This window comes from Leptodactylus fuscus, chromosome 5 (assembly GCF_031893055.1).
Source record: "Leptodactylus fuscus isolate aLepFus1 chromosome 5, aLepFus1.hap2, whole genome shotgun sequence".
Classification (NCBI taxonomy): domain Eukaryota; kingdom Metazoa; phylum Chordata; class Amphibia; order Anura; family Leptodactylidae; genus Leptodactylus; species Leptodactylus fuscus.
In genome coordinates this window covers 83811609-83825934 of record NC_134269.1, presented here as the reverse complement: position 1 = coordinate 83825934, position 14326 = coordinate 83811609, and the positions used below count along the sequence as shown (strand labels likewise).

The 14326-nt window shown below is 42.0% G+C and overlaps 1 protein-coding gene across 1 annotated transcript in view; it reads left to right on the top strand.

Moving 5' to 3' along the window:
- LOC142203106 (leucine-rich repeat-containing protein 49-like) overlaps window positions 1–14326 on the top strand; it is a 115544-nt gene that overhangs the window by 21496 nt on the left and 79722 nt on the right. The window contains exons 7-8 of the mRNA XM_075273599.1: window positions 82–148; window positions 12319–12462. Of these exons, the coding sequence (XP_075129700.1) occupies window positions 82–148; window positions 12319–12462 (211 nt within the window). The remainder of the gene's footprint in view (window positions 1–81; window positions 149–12318; window positions 12463–14326) is intronic.

Sequence of the window (14326 nt, the reverse complement as noted above, 5' to 3'; positions counted from 1 at the left end):
AAATGTAAAAAATGTATATAGCACCAAACCAGTTCTTACATGTATAATGTTTTACCGTTTCTTTGTTTAACTGTCTTGCAGAATTCAGAAAATGTCAAGCTTGGAAAATCTTAAAAATCTTGATGTTTTGGATCTGCATGGCAATCAGGTAATTGTCCTAAATATTAATCTATATATAGAGAAAAAAAACATCTAAATTACTTTATCTCTTTCTCTTATCTCTTTCTCTTATCTCTCTATATTATAAAAATGAGTGTCTGTCTGTCTGTTTATGCACGACGAAATGACTGAGCCGATCTTCACCAAATTTGGCACACAGATACTTCAGGTGTCCAGGAAGCTTTAAGACGAGGCCTCAACTCTCTGACGTACCATTCTGGAGATACAGTATTCCCAAAATAATGACCCCCATTAGTCAATACAAACCTGCAAGTCTTTCATTTATATTCCAACTGCAATACACACTGTCACTCCACATGCACAATCCAACATGAATATCCAAACTGAGATACACGTATCAGAGGATTAGATACGCGACTCGGCACACACATGCTGGAGGATTAGATACGCACATCTGCACAGTTTTACACGTCAAGGAATTAGATACGTGCATCTGCATACAGTACCACACGCTGGAGGATTAGATACACGCGTCAGTACACCGTTCCACATACCAGAATATTAGATACGCACCTCTGCACACAGTTCCATCCGCTGAAATATTAGATACATGCTTCTGCACACAGTGCCACACGCTGGAGGATTAGATACGCGCATCAGCACACGGGACCACAGATAGGAGTATTAGATACGTGCCTCATCACACAGTACCACACGCCCTAGGATTAGATACGCACCTCTGCACACAGTACCACATGCCAGAGGATTAGATATGCGGCTCTGCACACAGTATCACACATCAGAGCTTTACTCCAGGTTTCCATAGCAACCCAGCCATTTTTTTTCACTCCTGTATGTCGGCTTTAAAGGGGCAGGGCGCTGAGGATTACACTGTTTCACAAGGTCACATTCACACAGCTTTACTCCACGTATCCGTAACAACCTATTGCAGGTTCTTCACTAATATCCAGACTGAGATACACATGATCACATGACACTTATGGAAACACACACAAACGATATACAAAATACACCAGTGCAAAACTGGGCAATTATTATGGGGCCACTACACAAACAAAAAATTAAATATAGCCATGCGAAGTTGGGTCCTCCTGCTAGTACATATATAAAAATGAGTTTCTGTGTGTGTGCCTGCCTGTCTGTTCTTTATGCGCGACCAAGCTACTGGACTGATTTTCACCAAATTTGGCACACAGATATATCAGGTGTCTGGGAAGGTTTTAGACCTGGTCTCCACTCTCTCGGATGTACCGTTCCTGAGATGCAGTATTTACAAAACAATGACCTGCATTAGCCAATACAAACTTGCAAGTCTTTTACTCATATTCCAACTGCCATACACACGGTCACTCCACATGCACACAGCATTACTCCAGGTTTCCATAACTAATATCCAACAGTGATAATCAAACTGACATACACGCATCAGAGGATTAGATACATAGCTCAGCACAAACCAACACATGTCATAGGATTAGATACATAGCTCAGCATTCACCATCACACCTCATAGGATTAGATACCCAGCTCATAACACCAACAACACACATCAGACGATTACATACACGGTTAGCACACATCAGGAGATTAGATACACAGCTCAGCACAGTATCACACATCAGGGAATTAGATACACAGCTCTGCACATACCATCACACATCTGAGCTCTATTCCAGGTTTCCCTAACAACCCAGCCATTTTTCTTCACTGCTGTAGGTCAGCTTTAAAGTGGCATGGCGCTGTGGATGACACTGTTACGGTTATCTGTTGTGTCAGATGCACACAACTTTACTCTAGGTATGCATAACAGCCTATTGCAGGATTTTCTGTGATATCCAGACTGAGATTTACATGATCACATGACTCTTAGGGGCACACACACACAAACAACATACAAAATAGACCAGTGCAAAAGTAGTCAATTCTTATAGGGTCACTACAAAAACAAAAATTGAATTATACCCATGTGAAGCCGGGTCCTCCTGCTAGTACAGTATAAAAAAACTAGTGGGTTTTCTAGTTTGCAAAGTAATATCCACTACGGATAATAATAATACATTTATTTATACATTTATTTATTGATAAAGTGCCAACATATTCTGCAGCACTATACAATTTGTAGGGTTCAAGTATAAACAAAAAGATACAATACAAAGAAATAGTCACTTCACACGAGGTGACTGAGGGCCCTGTTCACAAGAGTTTACAATCTAAGAAGTAGAGGGGGGGGGACACTAGAGGTAACAGTGATAGGTATTATATATTTTAGACAGTTTCTTTTGTTTGCATCATCTGACAAGGGGTCAAGGTTAGGTTATGTTCACATCTTCACTGTGTTCTGTGCTGGGGACCAGAAAGGCGGAATGCCAGACCACTAAAACACTGGTTACCGGAGGACCCCATAAACTATAATGGGGTTATTTGGGTGTCTGCTGCTTTTATACTGAAACTGGACAAGAAAAAAGTCCTCTGTGCAGAACATTTTTCTCTGCTGATTTCTGGCGCCAATTACAGGGAAAAGATTAGCTCACAATCAAGTTTGTCAGATGGTGGCAAGGGGCAACTGACCGTAGCATGGAAGCCTATTAGGCCAAGCCAGATGTTTAATAAAAAAAAAAATTACACACATTGCAATTTTCCCTAACACATAGCCTGTTGTTTATACCTTATGGTGAATGATGTATTTAAATTAAAAAAAAACAACTCCAAAAATAATAAAATTAGCCAATCAGTTAGTTGCTCATGGGCTATTTTCAGCAGTGTTCAGTGTTAGCTTTAGGTTTTTATGGCATTGTGTACAATGTGGACAACTTGACATTGATTTTGGACTGCGGTTCTATTTTAATGTGTGCTCATGTATGGTGGTATCATTTACATTGCAAGACATAAATATATGGATATTCGCTGTATTGCTGTCTCTTGTATATAGTACATAACAGCACAATGTTTGCATTGAGTACCTGTATTGTGAACTGTTTGCCTTCTTTTTTTTTGATCTGCAGTGTGTAGTATAATCTTGGCTCTGTATGTACGGTACCCAATTTCCCCATAGCTTCCCTTTTTTAGCTAAAAATTTGTTGGAGTCATTCTATTAGTTTTAGGAAATTGCAGAAACGTCAGTTCTCCTTTATGTTGTGACACCTATAACCAAACCAGAGTAAAAAGTTTATATTAGTACTATTATGTTTCTTTTTCTGATTTTGGAAAAGTCTTTGAACATTTTGGTGTCTTTGGTTGTTGGGTTGTATGTTTGTGCAAAACTGAAATAAAGGTTGACAATTTCCTCTTTTACCAAAACGGCAAGGCATAATCTGACTTGGAATAGACAAGAAAATTAGCAGTAAATTTGCCTTGGAAATATTCTTGCATGACAGGCCGTGTGTTTGCTGCTGACCAGTAAATACTGTATGCATATTAAACATGCATCCTATGTTTGTCCATGGGCTGTGTCTGATATTACAGCTCATGCCCATTTAAGGGAATGGACCTGAACCACACTCCTAGACACAGCACATGGGAAGATAGTGTACAGGTTTTTTTTTTTATTTTTTTTAAGAAATATTTCCAACAAAACCTTTTAATTTCTGTGTGAAAGAAAGGGAAAAAATAAAATACAATACAAATAATATAAAATAGTTTTTCAGCACAGGGGTATACTCAAGTGAAAATAAAACGTAGCTTTTAATAAATATGATTAAAAACGAAATTTCCGTGTGTCTCGTCACTGCTATTGTGTTACAGTGTTAACAACAAGTATTGCACACTTGTATCCTTTTGTGGATAGGGCAAGGGGGGTGGCCAGAGTCGGGGAAGCCCACCCCACCAGCAATGGTTCAAAATAATTAGCAGCGCGGTGTGGTATACACCCACCCGTATGACCAATTCCCCCCTATATCTCCAAGGGCTAATGTCATTGCTCCTGTCACTATTTGTTAGAATGGTGTCTAAACAGATATAGTCACTTGATAAAACAATAGTAACCCTCTTGTCTAAATAAGTGCAGATACAGCAGACTGCCTCTAATAGGTCGGATATAACAGGCTGCGCTTACACTATTACAGGCTAATTGTTAGCACACAAGTAAACTGAAGTAGACTGAGCTAATGGCATTATAAGCCCTATTTAAACACTCTCTATGCGTTTCGCAAGGCTCATCAGGAGAGTTAGAGATAAGAAAACAAAAAAGGTTGCGGTGATAACCACATTTCCTGAGTCCTGGATGGTAGGACTCAGTACATATAGCAGATCCGACGCCGACCGCTACGCCAGACGTGTTTAAATAGACCGAGTTCTGGTCAATAGCCACACCCCCCCAGACACGCCTCCACCCGCTGGGGCAAGCAGATAGGCCTCCAGCAGATACCTCATCAGGGGAGTGAACAGACGCATGGCACTGGTAAACAAAGACATGTGTCACTCCAGTCAGAAACCAAAGAGATGTTCAAGAACAGGTAAGTAATACATTGAGTTTAGGTACTCACACTATTACGTGTGTTTATTAAAGACGCCGACAAAGAAGCCAGTAATGCAGAGGATCAGCGCTTACTACGTGTCTAAAACTAAGGTGAGTGATGCATCGTATTTAGATCTTTACAGGATTACACGAATGAAGATCCTCGGCAACAATCGCCGTTTGACCACAAAATACCCACTACCTTAGTGTCCCGATACAGACATCCAATGTACAGCTCCATTTGCATGAAACGGTTACATTAACCCTTAGTTATGCCTCGAGTATCTACCACTGATCGTAGTGGAGACCAATTTATACCCCTCCCTTCTAATATAGGAGGTGTTTGGTGCTCAAACTTATACTCGAGCCACAGATAGGGACGCCAGATTATATACTAATCCCTATGAAACAGTTAGTCTGTATCGTACTAGATGAAGGGAGTAAACGTGAGAGCCTCATTGAGTCCATAGGGACTCATGCTGTTAAATCTAAAAATCCACTGCGATTCTCTCCGCAGTATGAGGTTCTCCCAATCCCCTCTCCTAATGGATTTTTTGACACGTTCAATAGCCTGGAACCTTAAACAAAAAACATCACCTCGGTGTGCCTCTCTAGTATGCGATGCCACCGGTGTCTCTGTCCCTCTTTCCACATCCCCCACATGTTTGAGGATGCGTCTCCTGAATTGGCGTTTAGTTTTGCCAACATAGTTCATATTACACGAACATGAGATAACAGAAATAACCCCTTCCGTCCGGCAATTCACGAAATCGTGTATCATGAACTTTTTATTTACCGCAAAGGCCATCACCTCCTGTCCCCTCTTAATATACCCACAGGCACGGCATGACCCACATTTAAAGGTCCCTTTCGGGCGTCCAGAGCTAAGCCAATTCTCATTTGCTATTGGCTCAAGGTGACTGTGTGTAATCCTGTCACCAATATTCCTACCCCGTCTAAAGGTTACTGAGGGAGCTGCAGAAATAACTTCCCTAATATCGGGATCTTGCTGGAGGATCCCCCAGAATGTCCGGAGGATTCCCAGCACTTCTTGTGATTGCTGATCGTATGTCCCTATCATCCTAATGATGTTCGTTTCTTGTATTTTACATCGGGGTATTAGTAATTCATCTCTTGGGGTATTCCTTGCCTGCCTCCTAGCCTGCTCCAACAGAGACCTCGGGTAGCCTCTACTGGCAAAACGTGTCAGTAAGATCTCACTCTGTCTGTCAAATTCTGAGATGCTGGAGCAGTTCCTCCTCACTCGCAAGAACTGCCCCTTTGGGATCCCCCTCTTCAGGGGCTGAGGGTGGTGGCTATCCCACCGTAGTAGGGCATTTGTGGCAGTTTCCTTCCGAAATAGTGTTGTCACCAGTTCATTTGTTTCGGATATTGAAATCTCTAGATCCAAAAAAGGGATTGACCTATGATGGAAAAAGGACGTGAATCTAAGGTTCAATTCATTCCTATTAAGATATTCCACAAAATCTTCAAAGGCCTGTGCGGACCCCGCCCATATAATCAGTATATCATCGATATACCTAAGCCATAAAATAACATGGCGGGTCCATTGTTCACACGACTCCCCAAAAACAACCTCCTCCTCCCACGCCCCCAAATAAAGGTTAACGTAGGTAGGTGCGGCGGGGCACCCCATCGCGGTGCCCCGCCGCTGATGGAAAACTCGGCCGTTAAAGAGGAAGACATTGTGGCTCAGAATAAATTCTAGGAGTTGGACGATGAAGCCATTGTGCCGGTCAAATTGAGTCCCCCGAGTCCGCAGGAAGCGCTCCACAGCCCCACACCCCTTATCATGGGGTATGGAGCTATAGAGCGCCTCCACATCCAAAGATGCAAGGGCCGCCCCAGATGGTAAATGGATGCCCTCCAAATGACGGAGGACATCCATGGTGTCTCGGGCATACGACGGGAGTGCCACCACAAAAGGGCGTAAGATAGTATCAAGGTAAACACTGGCATTCTGTGTTAACCCGTTGATGCCCGAGACAATGGGACGGCCCTTCAATGGAGAGTACCCTTTATGTATTTTGGGTAAACAGTAAAATGTTGGGACCCGGGGGTTCCTTGGGCACATGAACTGATACTCCTTCATCGAAATAAGACCCTCATCCTTCGCTTGGTCCAAAAGTGCTATCAGTTGAAGAGTGAATTGGGGAGTTGGATCGGATGGGAGAATATCATAGTTACTCTGATCGAGCAATATCTGTTCGCATATAGACACATAGTGATCCCTATTTAGAACCACTATATTGCCCCCCTTATCGGAGTTCTTTATTACAATGGTTTGATCCTCCTCCAATGATCTTAATGCTTCAAACTGTGTGGTACTCATGTTTGATCTTCCATATTTGGTGTTCCTAGCTAGTTGTTGTAGCTGGTTAGTCACCATTTTCTCAAATAAATCTATATACTTTGAATCACAAGGAGGTGGATTAGTACGATTGCGGGGTCGGAGTTGTGTAAGGGGTTGTGTATGTTCTTCCCCCTCATTTTCCAATAACAAACTCTCTAACACTCGAATCCCCTCCAAATCCCCCACCTCCACTCCCAGATCCCGTGCCCTCCTCATCTCTGTCATGCGCATAAATTTGGACCAGCGAAGTTTCCTAGTGAAGAGTGCCACATCCTTAACCCACTCAAAATGGTGAAAACGGGTGGTTGGGACAAAAGTAAGTCCCTTTGTCAATACTGATATCTCTGTGTTAGTCAATATTCTGTCAGAAAGGTTGATGACTTGTAGCAAGTCCTGCCCTTCTAGAGAAGTCTGTCCCTCTAATTCACACTTTGTTGTTCCGTTCTGTTCCTGAGGAGGTATTGCGTAATCTGGGGTCCCTGTGATAAAAAACCCGTAGTCCCTGGATTCTGTGTGTGGTCCCTAGATTGGTTTCTGGGTTTACCCCTTCCCCTACTATGGGTATTCGCAAATCTCCCCTTTGTAGGTCCTTTATCTTTGGGTCTAGCCCCTAAATCAGAGTCCGAGTTTTCAAACTCAGAGGAGGAAAGGTCACTAGCTGGACCAGTTCTCCTTAGGTCCACATAGGCCCTATTCTCCTTGAATTCAGTTAGGTCCCTTTGGAACTGCTGATGTTTACGATGTTTGATCTGACTTGTGTATTTCTCGATATTACTCTGTAATTCACGTTCCCTCTTGGGGAAATCTGGATCGGACGAAAAGGACTGTGCCCTACTTATTGCCTCTTTTAAAGAACCCTCTATCTGGGACAAGTTTTTCTTCTCCTCAATGACTCAATGAGCCTCTCACGTTTACTCCCTTCATCTAGTACGATACAGACTAACTGTTTCATAGGGATTAGTATATAATCTGGCGTCCCTATCTGTGGCTCGAGTATAAGTTTGAGCACCAAACACCTCCTATATTAGAAGGGAGGGGTATAAATTGGTCTCCACTACGATCAGAGGTAGATACTCGAGGCAGAACTAAGGGTTAATGTAACCGTTTCATGCAAATGGAGCTGTACATTGGATGTCTGTATCGGGACACTAAGGTAGTGGGTATTTTGTGGTCAAACGGCGATTGTTGCCGAGGATCTTCATTCGTGTAATCCTGTAAAGATCTAAATACGATGCATCACTCACCTTAGTTTTAGACACGTAGTAAGCGCTGATCCTCTGCATAACTGGCTTCTGTGTCGGCGTCTTTAATAAACACACGTAATAGTGTGAGTACCTAAACTTAATGTATTACTTACCTGTTCTTGAACATCTCTTTGGTTTCTGACTGGAGTGACACATGTCTTTGTTTACCAGTGCCATGCGTCTGTTCACGCCCCTGATGAGGTATCTGCTGGAGGCCTATCTGCTTGCCCCAGCGGGTGGAGGCGTGTCTGGGGGGGTGTGGCTATTGACCAGAACTCGGTCTATTTAAACACGTCTGGCGTAGCGGTCGGCGTCGGATCTGCTATATGTACTGAGTCCTACCATCCAGGACTCAGGAAATGTGGTTATCACCGCAACCTTTTTTGTTTTCTTATCTCTAACTCTACTGATGAGCCTTGCGAAACGCATAAAGAGTGTTTAAATAGGGCTTATAATGCCATTAGCTCAGTCTACTTCAGTTTACTTGTGTGCTAACAATTAGCCTATAATAGTGTAAGCGCAGCCTGTTATATCCGACCTATTAGAGGCAGTCTGCTGTATCTGCACTTATTTAGACAAGAGGGTTACTATTGTTTTATCAAGTGACTATATCTGTTTAGACACCATTCTAACAAATAGTGACAGGAGCAATGACATTAGCCCTTGGAGATATAGGGGGGAATTGGTCATACGGGTGGGTGTATACCACACCGCGCTGCTAATTATTTTGAACCATTGCTGGTGGGGTGGGTTTCCACAAAAGGATACAAGTGTGCAATACTTGTTGTTAACACTGTAACACAATAGCAGTGACGAGACACACAGAAATTTCGTTTTTAATCATATTTATTAAAAGCTACGTTTTATTTTCACTTGAGTATACCCCTGTGCTGAAAAACTATTGATTTTGGATATACTAGCCCTTGGACACAACACAAATAATATAAAATAAAATGATTAAAAAAATAAGAAATCAGAATAACTTACTTTTGACTAGGGTCAGGGGATAATCGTACACATCAGGGAGAGTTTGTGCCTACATAGGCAGTACGGAAACTGACGCTAGGTTCACACCTGCGTTCTGGTTTCCATTCTGTGCTTTCTGTCTTCTGCATGCCAGAAGACGGAAACCACAGACCGGGTCCAGCCGTGAGCGGCGGTGAGCGTTTTATGCTCTCCGCCGCGAAACTGGATTTTTTAATCCGGACACAGAGTACTGCATGTCCGACTCTGTGTCCAGATTAAAAAACCCGGTTTCGCGGCGAAGAGCATAAAACGCTCAAATGAATGGGTGAAAAAGACTCCTGCAGGTTTCCGTCTCCTGCTCTGTTTTATGCAGGAAACGGAAACCTGCAGAACAGACACCTGGGCGCCGATGTGAACGAGCCCTTACAAGTCATTTCTGCTCCGCTAGGGATTCTGGGTAAAAAATATGCAAATCTATTCTCCAGGATGTAATTAAAAGAACTGTGCTCTCTGTATGCCGCCCTCTAGAGGGCAGCATCCTTAACATCATGCATGACTCAGTTAAAAAGTCTACTATCATGATGCGGATTTAATTGCCAAATTAGTATTTCTATTCCAAAAGGAACAGATTCCCAGCTATGGACAGCGCTGTTTCGGCCTTTTGGGCCTCCTCAGCATAGCGTAGGGATACTGGTTTGGCAGAGTGAGAGACTATAGATCAGGGTCAGGGGATAATCGTACACATCAGGGAGAGTGTGTAACTACATAGGGCGGCATACAGAGTGCACTGTTCTCCTAATTACATCCTGGAGAATAGATTTGTAATTTGTAGTATGATGGGATTGGAAATCAGCTCTACAGTTTAGCATGGTGTTCCCCAGGGACAGCACAGCTTATGATAATAATTAACCCCATCATAGACCACCAATGGGCTTTTCTATGGTAATATGTAATAAGGCAGAACTGATATATTTATGTTAAAGTAGCATGCTTTGACTAATATTACCACATTGTCGGAGAGGTTTTCTTTTTCTATACATTGGGGTAGATTTATGAGAAGTAAAGAGAATTTTTTTTTATTTTTTTGTCAAAAGCAATGAATCAAAGCACAACTTTGAGGTTTCAAGAACGCCGTAAGAAATAAAAGCTCTGCTGTGATTGATTGTTGAGGCAGCAAAGATCTGTATGAATCTTACTTCACCAGACAGGTCCCTAGAACATAAGATGTACCAAAAGGAACTCTGCGCTTCCATTGGATTTTTTTGGATGCATGTTGTTAATTATTGATTCAAAAAAATCCACGAACAGATTTAGAGTAGAGTGAGGAAGGTCCAGTTTGGAATGAGGCGTCAAACTCTATTAGAAGTAGGCACATTAATCCTGTGTCTTCTCCTTCACATCATATACAGTACCACCTCTAAGTGGCGTGCCTCTTGAGACCACTTTCTCAGGGAGTGTGGAGTTCCTTTTAGCATATGCTATAGGGTTGCGACCCTACTCAAGCACCTCTGATTCTGACACGCAGAATGCTGAATACATCTGGAACAAATTAGTAATGAAGATGACTACAGGATTTCCTATTGCCATAATCTGCAGGGAATCTGGTAGACAATGTTCATTTGCCCTGTAGTATTGCCACATGGGAACACAAGATATTATAGTCTTAATTACCTTAAAGCTCCTTTAGCTCACAAAGTAGTGTACGTGTGAAACGCAGAGCTGTTTAAAGGGGTTCCCCATGTAGGGTTTCTCTATGTAGAGTTTCAACACTTACTTCCTCTGTGATTCTATCTGTGATGAGCAATGGGTTTCCAGGCTAGTTCCAACCCCAGGTGACATGATTGGAATCAACACTTGGCTCCCAGGTCACCCCTCCTCCTCAATCATCTCCATTGTCCAAAGCTGAGGAGTCTTGCAGACTAGATCATTGTATTAGTAAAATCAACCCACATGAAAAACTTGGAGCAAGCAGTGAACACAAAGGATGGAGGAGGCAGAATGACTCCCTGTGGCAGGGTTGCTCATTCTGATCCAGGTCGTCACAAACTGGTCTTACAGAATTCGAGATTACTTGTTAAGGAGGTACTGGGTGATTATGGCAGAGATGTCTGGAGGTGACAGGTAGTTGACAGCCTTCTACATCATTGTCAGTATTATGAAATAAATTTGCTGGTCATTTGGTATCCAGTCAAGAGGATGGCAGAGGGGAAGAGCGATAAAGGAACAAGGGGTGAGATTTATTAACTGGATGGAAAGGGTTGTAGGTGTAATAGTGGTGGCAACACCGGGCAGTTTTTCAGTAGTCTGAGCAGGATATGACATTTTTGTTGAGTAAAGGATATTTTCAAGGAAATTTGTTTTAAAGCAAAAAACATGATCTGACCCTTACATAGTTCAGGCTCCTCAGAATGTAATGCCTTTATCCTCACAAAACTTTGTGTCTCTGTTACCGAGAAATTAATTTCTCAGAGTATGTAAAAGGACAGTCTGGAGCATCAAGGGCAGATCCCTTACTCCAAACTTCTATGTCCCACACTGCACTAATACCCATACTTGAACATAAGAAAATGGCTAGGCCAGATGGGTGAAGAAGACCATATTGGAGCAATGTGGGATGCCGCAACAGAGCCACCCTTACTGCTCCAGACTGCTCGTTTGCATATTCTGAAATAAATGAAATTCTCATCAATAGAGGCGTGAATTTTCAGATGAACCTGACCTGTCTAGCCATGTTTCTTGTTGAATGTGCTTCACACTGGTGAAAGACTCCCTTTAACCCAAGGCAGTGTATTTGGAGGAAATAATGTATCCATGAACGGGATGGAGAAATCGCCTACATTGTGTGTAAATAACATTGCATTGTGTAAAACGTGGACCTATTGGGTTCTTCATGTATTGCTGCCATTTGTACACTCTCTCCATTCTATCACCATGAGGAGATGAATGAGGCATGCTCCTGTGTTAGTGCAGAATGCCCACATAGGGTATTTGAGAAGGAATTTTCCAAACCAAGCAAACCCCTTTGACTATTGTATTGTACATCGGTCAGTAATGTATGCATAAACCCATAAGGTCTCATATGACTGCATTATTGATATTTTAGGTTTCATTTCACTGATTTGTTTCCTGCTTTCTTACAGATCTCTAAAATAGAGAATATTGGACACCTGAGAGAGTTGCGAGTGTTAAACCTTGCTCGAAATCAAATAAGCCAAGTGGAAAACTTAACTGGTCTAGACTCGCTGACCGAGCTCAACCTGAGGCATAACAACATCAGTGCTGTGGTGAGAATTATATATAGCAATGGCTTGTACATCACATTGTCTGTAAGGTGTTCACAAATGGCAATTCTCTGTTTATATGCATTTTGAGACAGTATAAAATCAAGTACCATTGATGATGGATGAAGTTGGAGTTACCAATTCTGACTTCAAAATTAAGTGATTCATTATTTTTAATTAAATTATGCAATTATTAATATTGTTTAACTAAATGCATAGTTTGTTATATATTTACTTTAATAGGAATTTAGGAATCTGGCTGTGGAAAAATAGATGAGATGGAATTGCTGGTTTGACCTACTGACTCCACGGCCTTGCAGAGTAATCTATACAATTAAACCCAATCTGACTCATGAAATTGGCTATTTGTTACCAAACAATAAGCAGCATTCGTACATAGCACTATAAAACATCCCAAAACGACAGCAGACCGCAGCAGTTTTATGCACGCTGTTTACTTGATTTCTGCAGTTTTCCAAAACTTACTAGAAGAAATAGACAACTGCTGTTCACATAACCTGCTCAGGTCTGCCCTAGTCACAGCAAGGCTCCACTGCTCAGAAGGGCACATTGCAGCCATATTTTATATGGTTGTCTATTCATTTGCACTAGAGTACTGTAATACCTCTGTTCTGCACAGCCATGAGATGTAACAGGATTCTTAAAGCCATGTTATGTTTGAGATTATTTAGTATATCGAGCCTGAGAGGGGTAAGAAGTACTTGTGAGATGGCTGCTGTTGGCTAATGGAACAGAAGAAAATATAGGCTTTGATGTCCCAAGTTTCCTGAAGGGGTTGTCCAGGATTATTAAAACCATGGCAGCTTTTTCTTAAAAACGGCGCCATACCTCATCTCAATGCATTGACAGGTGTTTGTAAGAAAAACATGGAGGGTTTAGTTACAACTTTGTAACCTGTTTAAAGGGGTTGTCCAGGGTAAATTTTGAAAGTTTAATTACGTTGAGGGCAGTGAAAAAATGGTATACTCATTTTCCCCCATTGCTCCGTTGTCGTCCCGCGGTTCCCGGTTCATTTGCTATCCCGGTTCTCTTCCAGCGTTGTGCTGAAGACTCTTTATTGGCCTCAGTGGTCATGTGACCGCTGAAGCCAATCAGCGGCTTCAGCATAACACCAGGAGACGCCGCCGGGGCAGATGACTCAGGAGGGACTGGAGGACAACGAAGCAACGCCGAAAGGCAAGTATACTTTTTTTTTTTTTCACTGACCCCAGATTACTTACACTTTAAAAGGGTTGACCATTCTTGCGTGGACAGCCCCTTTTAAGTTTTGTGTGATGCATGAAAATAAAGCTGTATGAAAAACCATTAAGATTTTGGGATCTTTGGTAGTGGACTGACAGATCTTTCTTGGAATGATACGTCCTTGCAGTGTTCTAGCTATAACAGAAATGCAACAGTTGTAATATGGACAAATTTTGTACAACCCCACAACCACTCAGTTATAGGTAATTTGCATTTCATTGCGGCTGAACAACGAATACTAGAACATGATTCTACATTCAGAAGCCTTAAATAAGATATTAGCATCAAATAGACAGAGACTGATTTTACATTCACTGGCTTCCCAGCCCTTGCCATAATAATGAATGTGAGCCTTATGTCTAAATTAATCAATGTAAAATCCTGTATGTGACACATAGACAGCACAATATCTGCTATTGAGGTCAGGAGGAGGTTCTCTATACACACTCCTACTGTATGTCAGAATGCAATGGGGGAATGATGACTCTTAGAATTGTAGCCATCAAAACCTCCATCTTTTCAGAATGATAGGATACAGTATATAGTGTTTTCTATATTCAGCTCTCTGCTTCAGAGGAAATACTTGAATAAAAAAACAAAACTC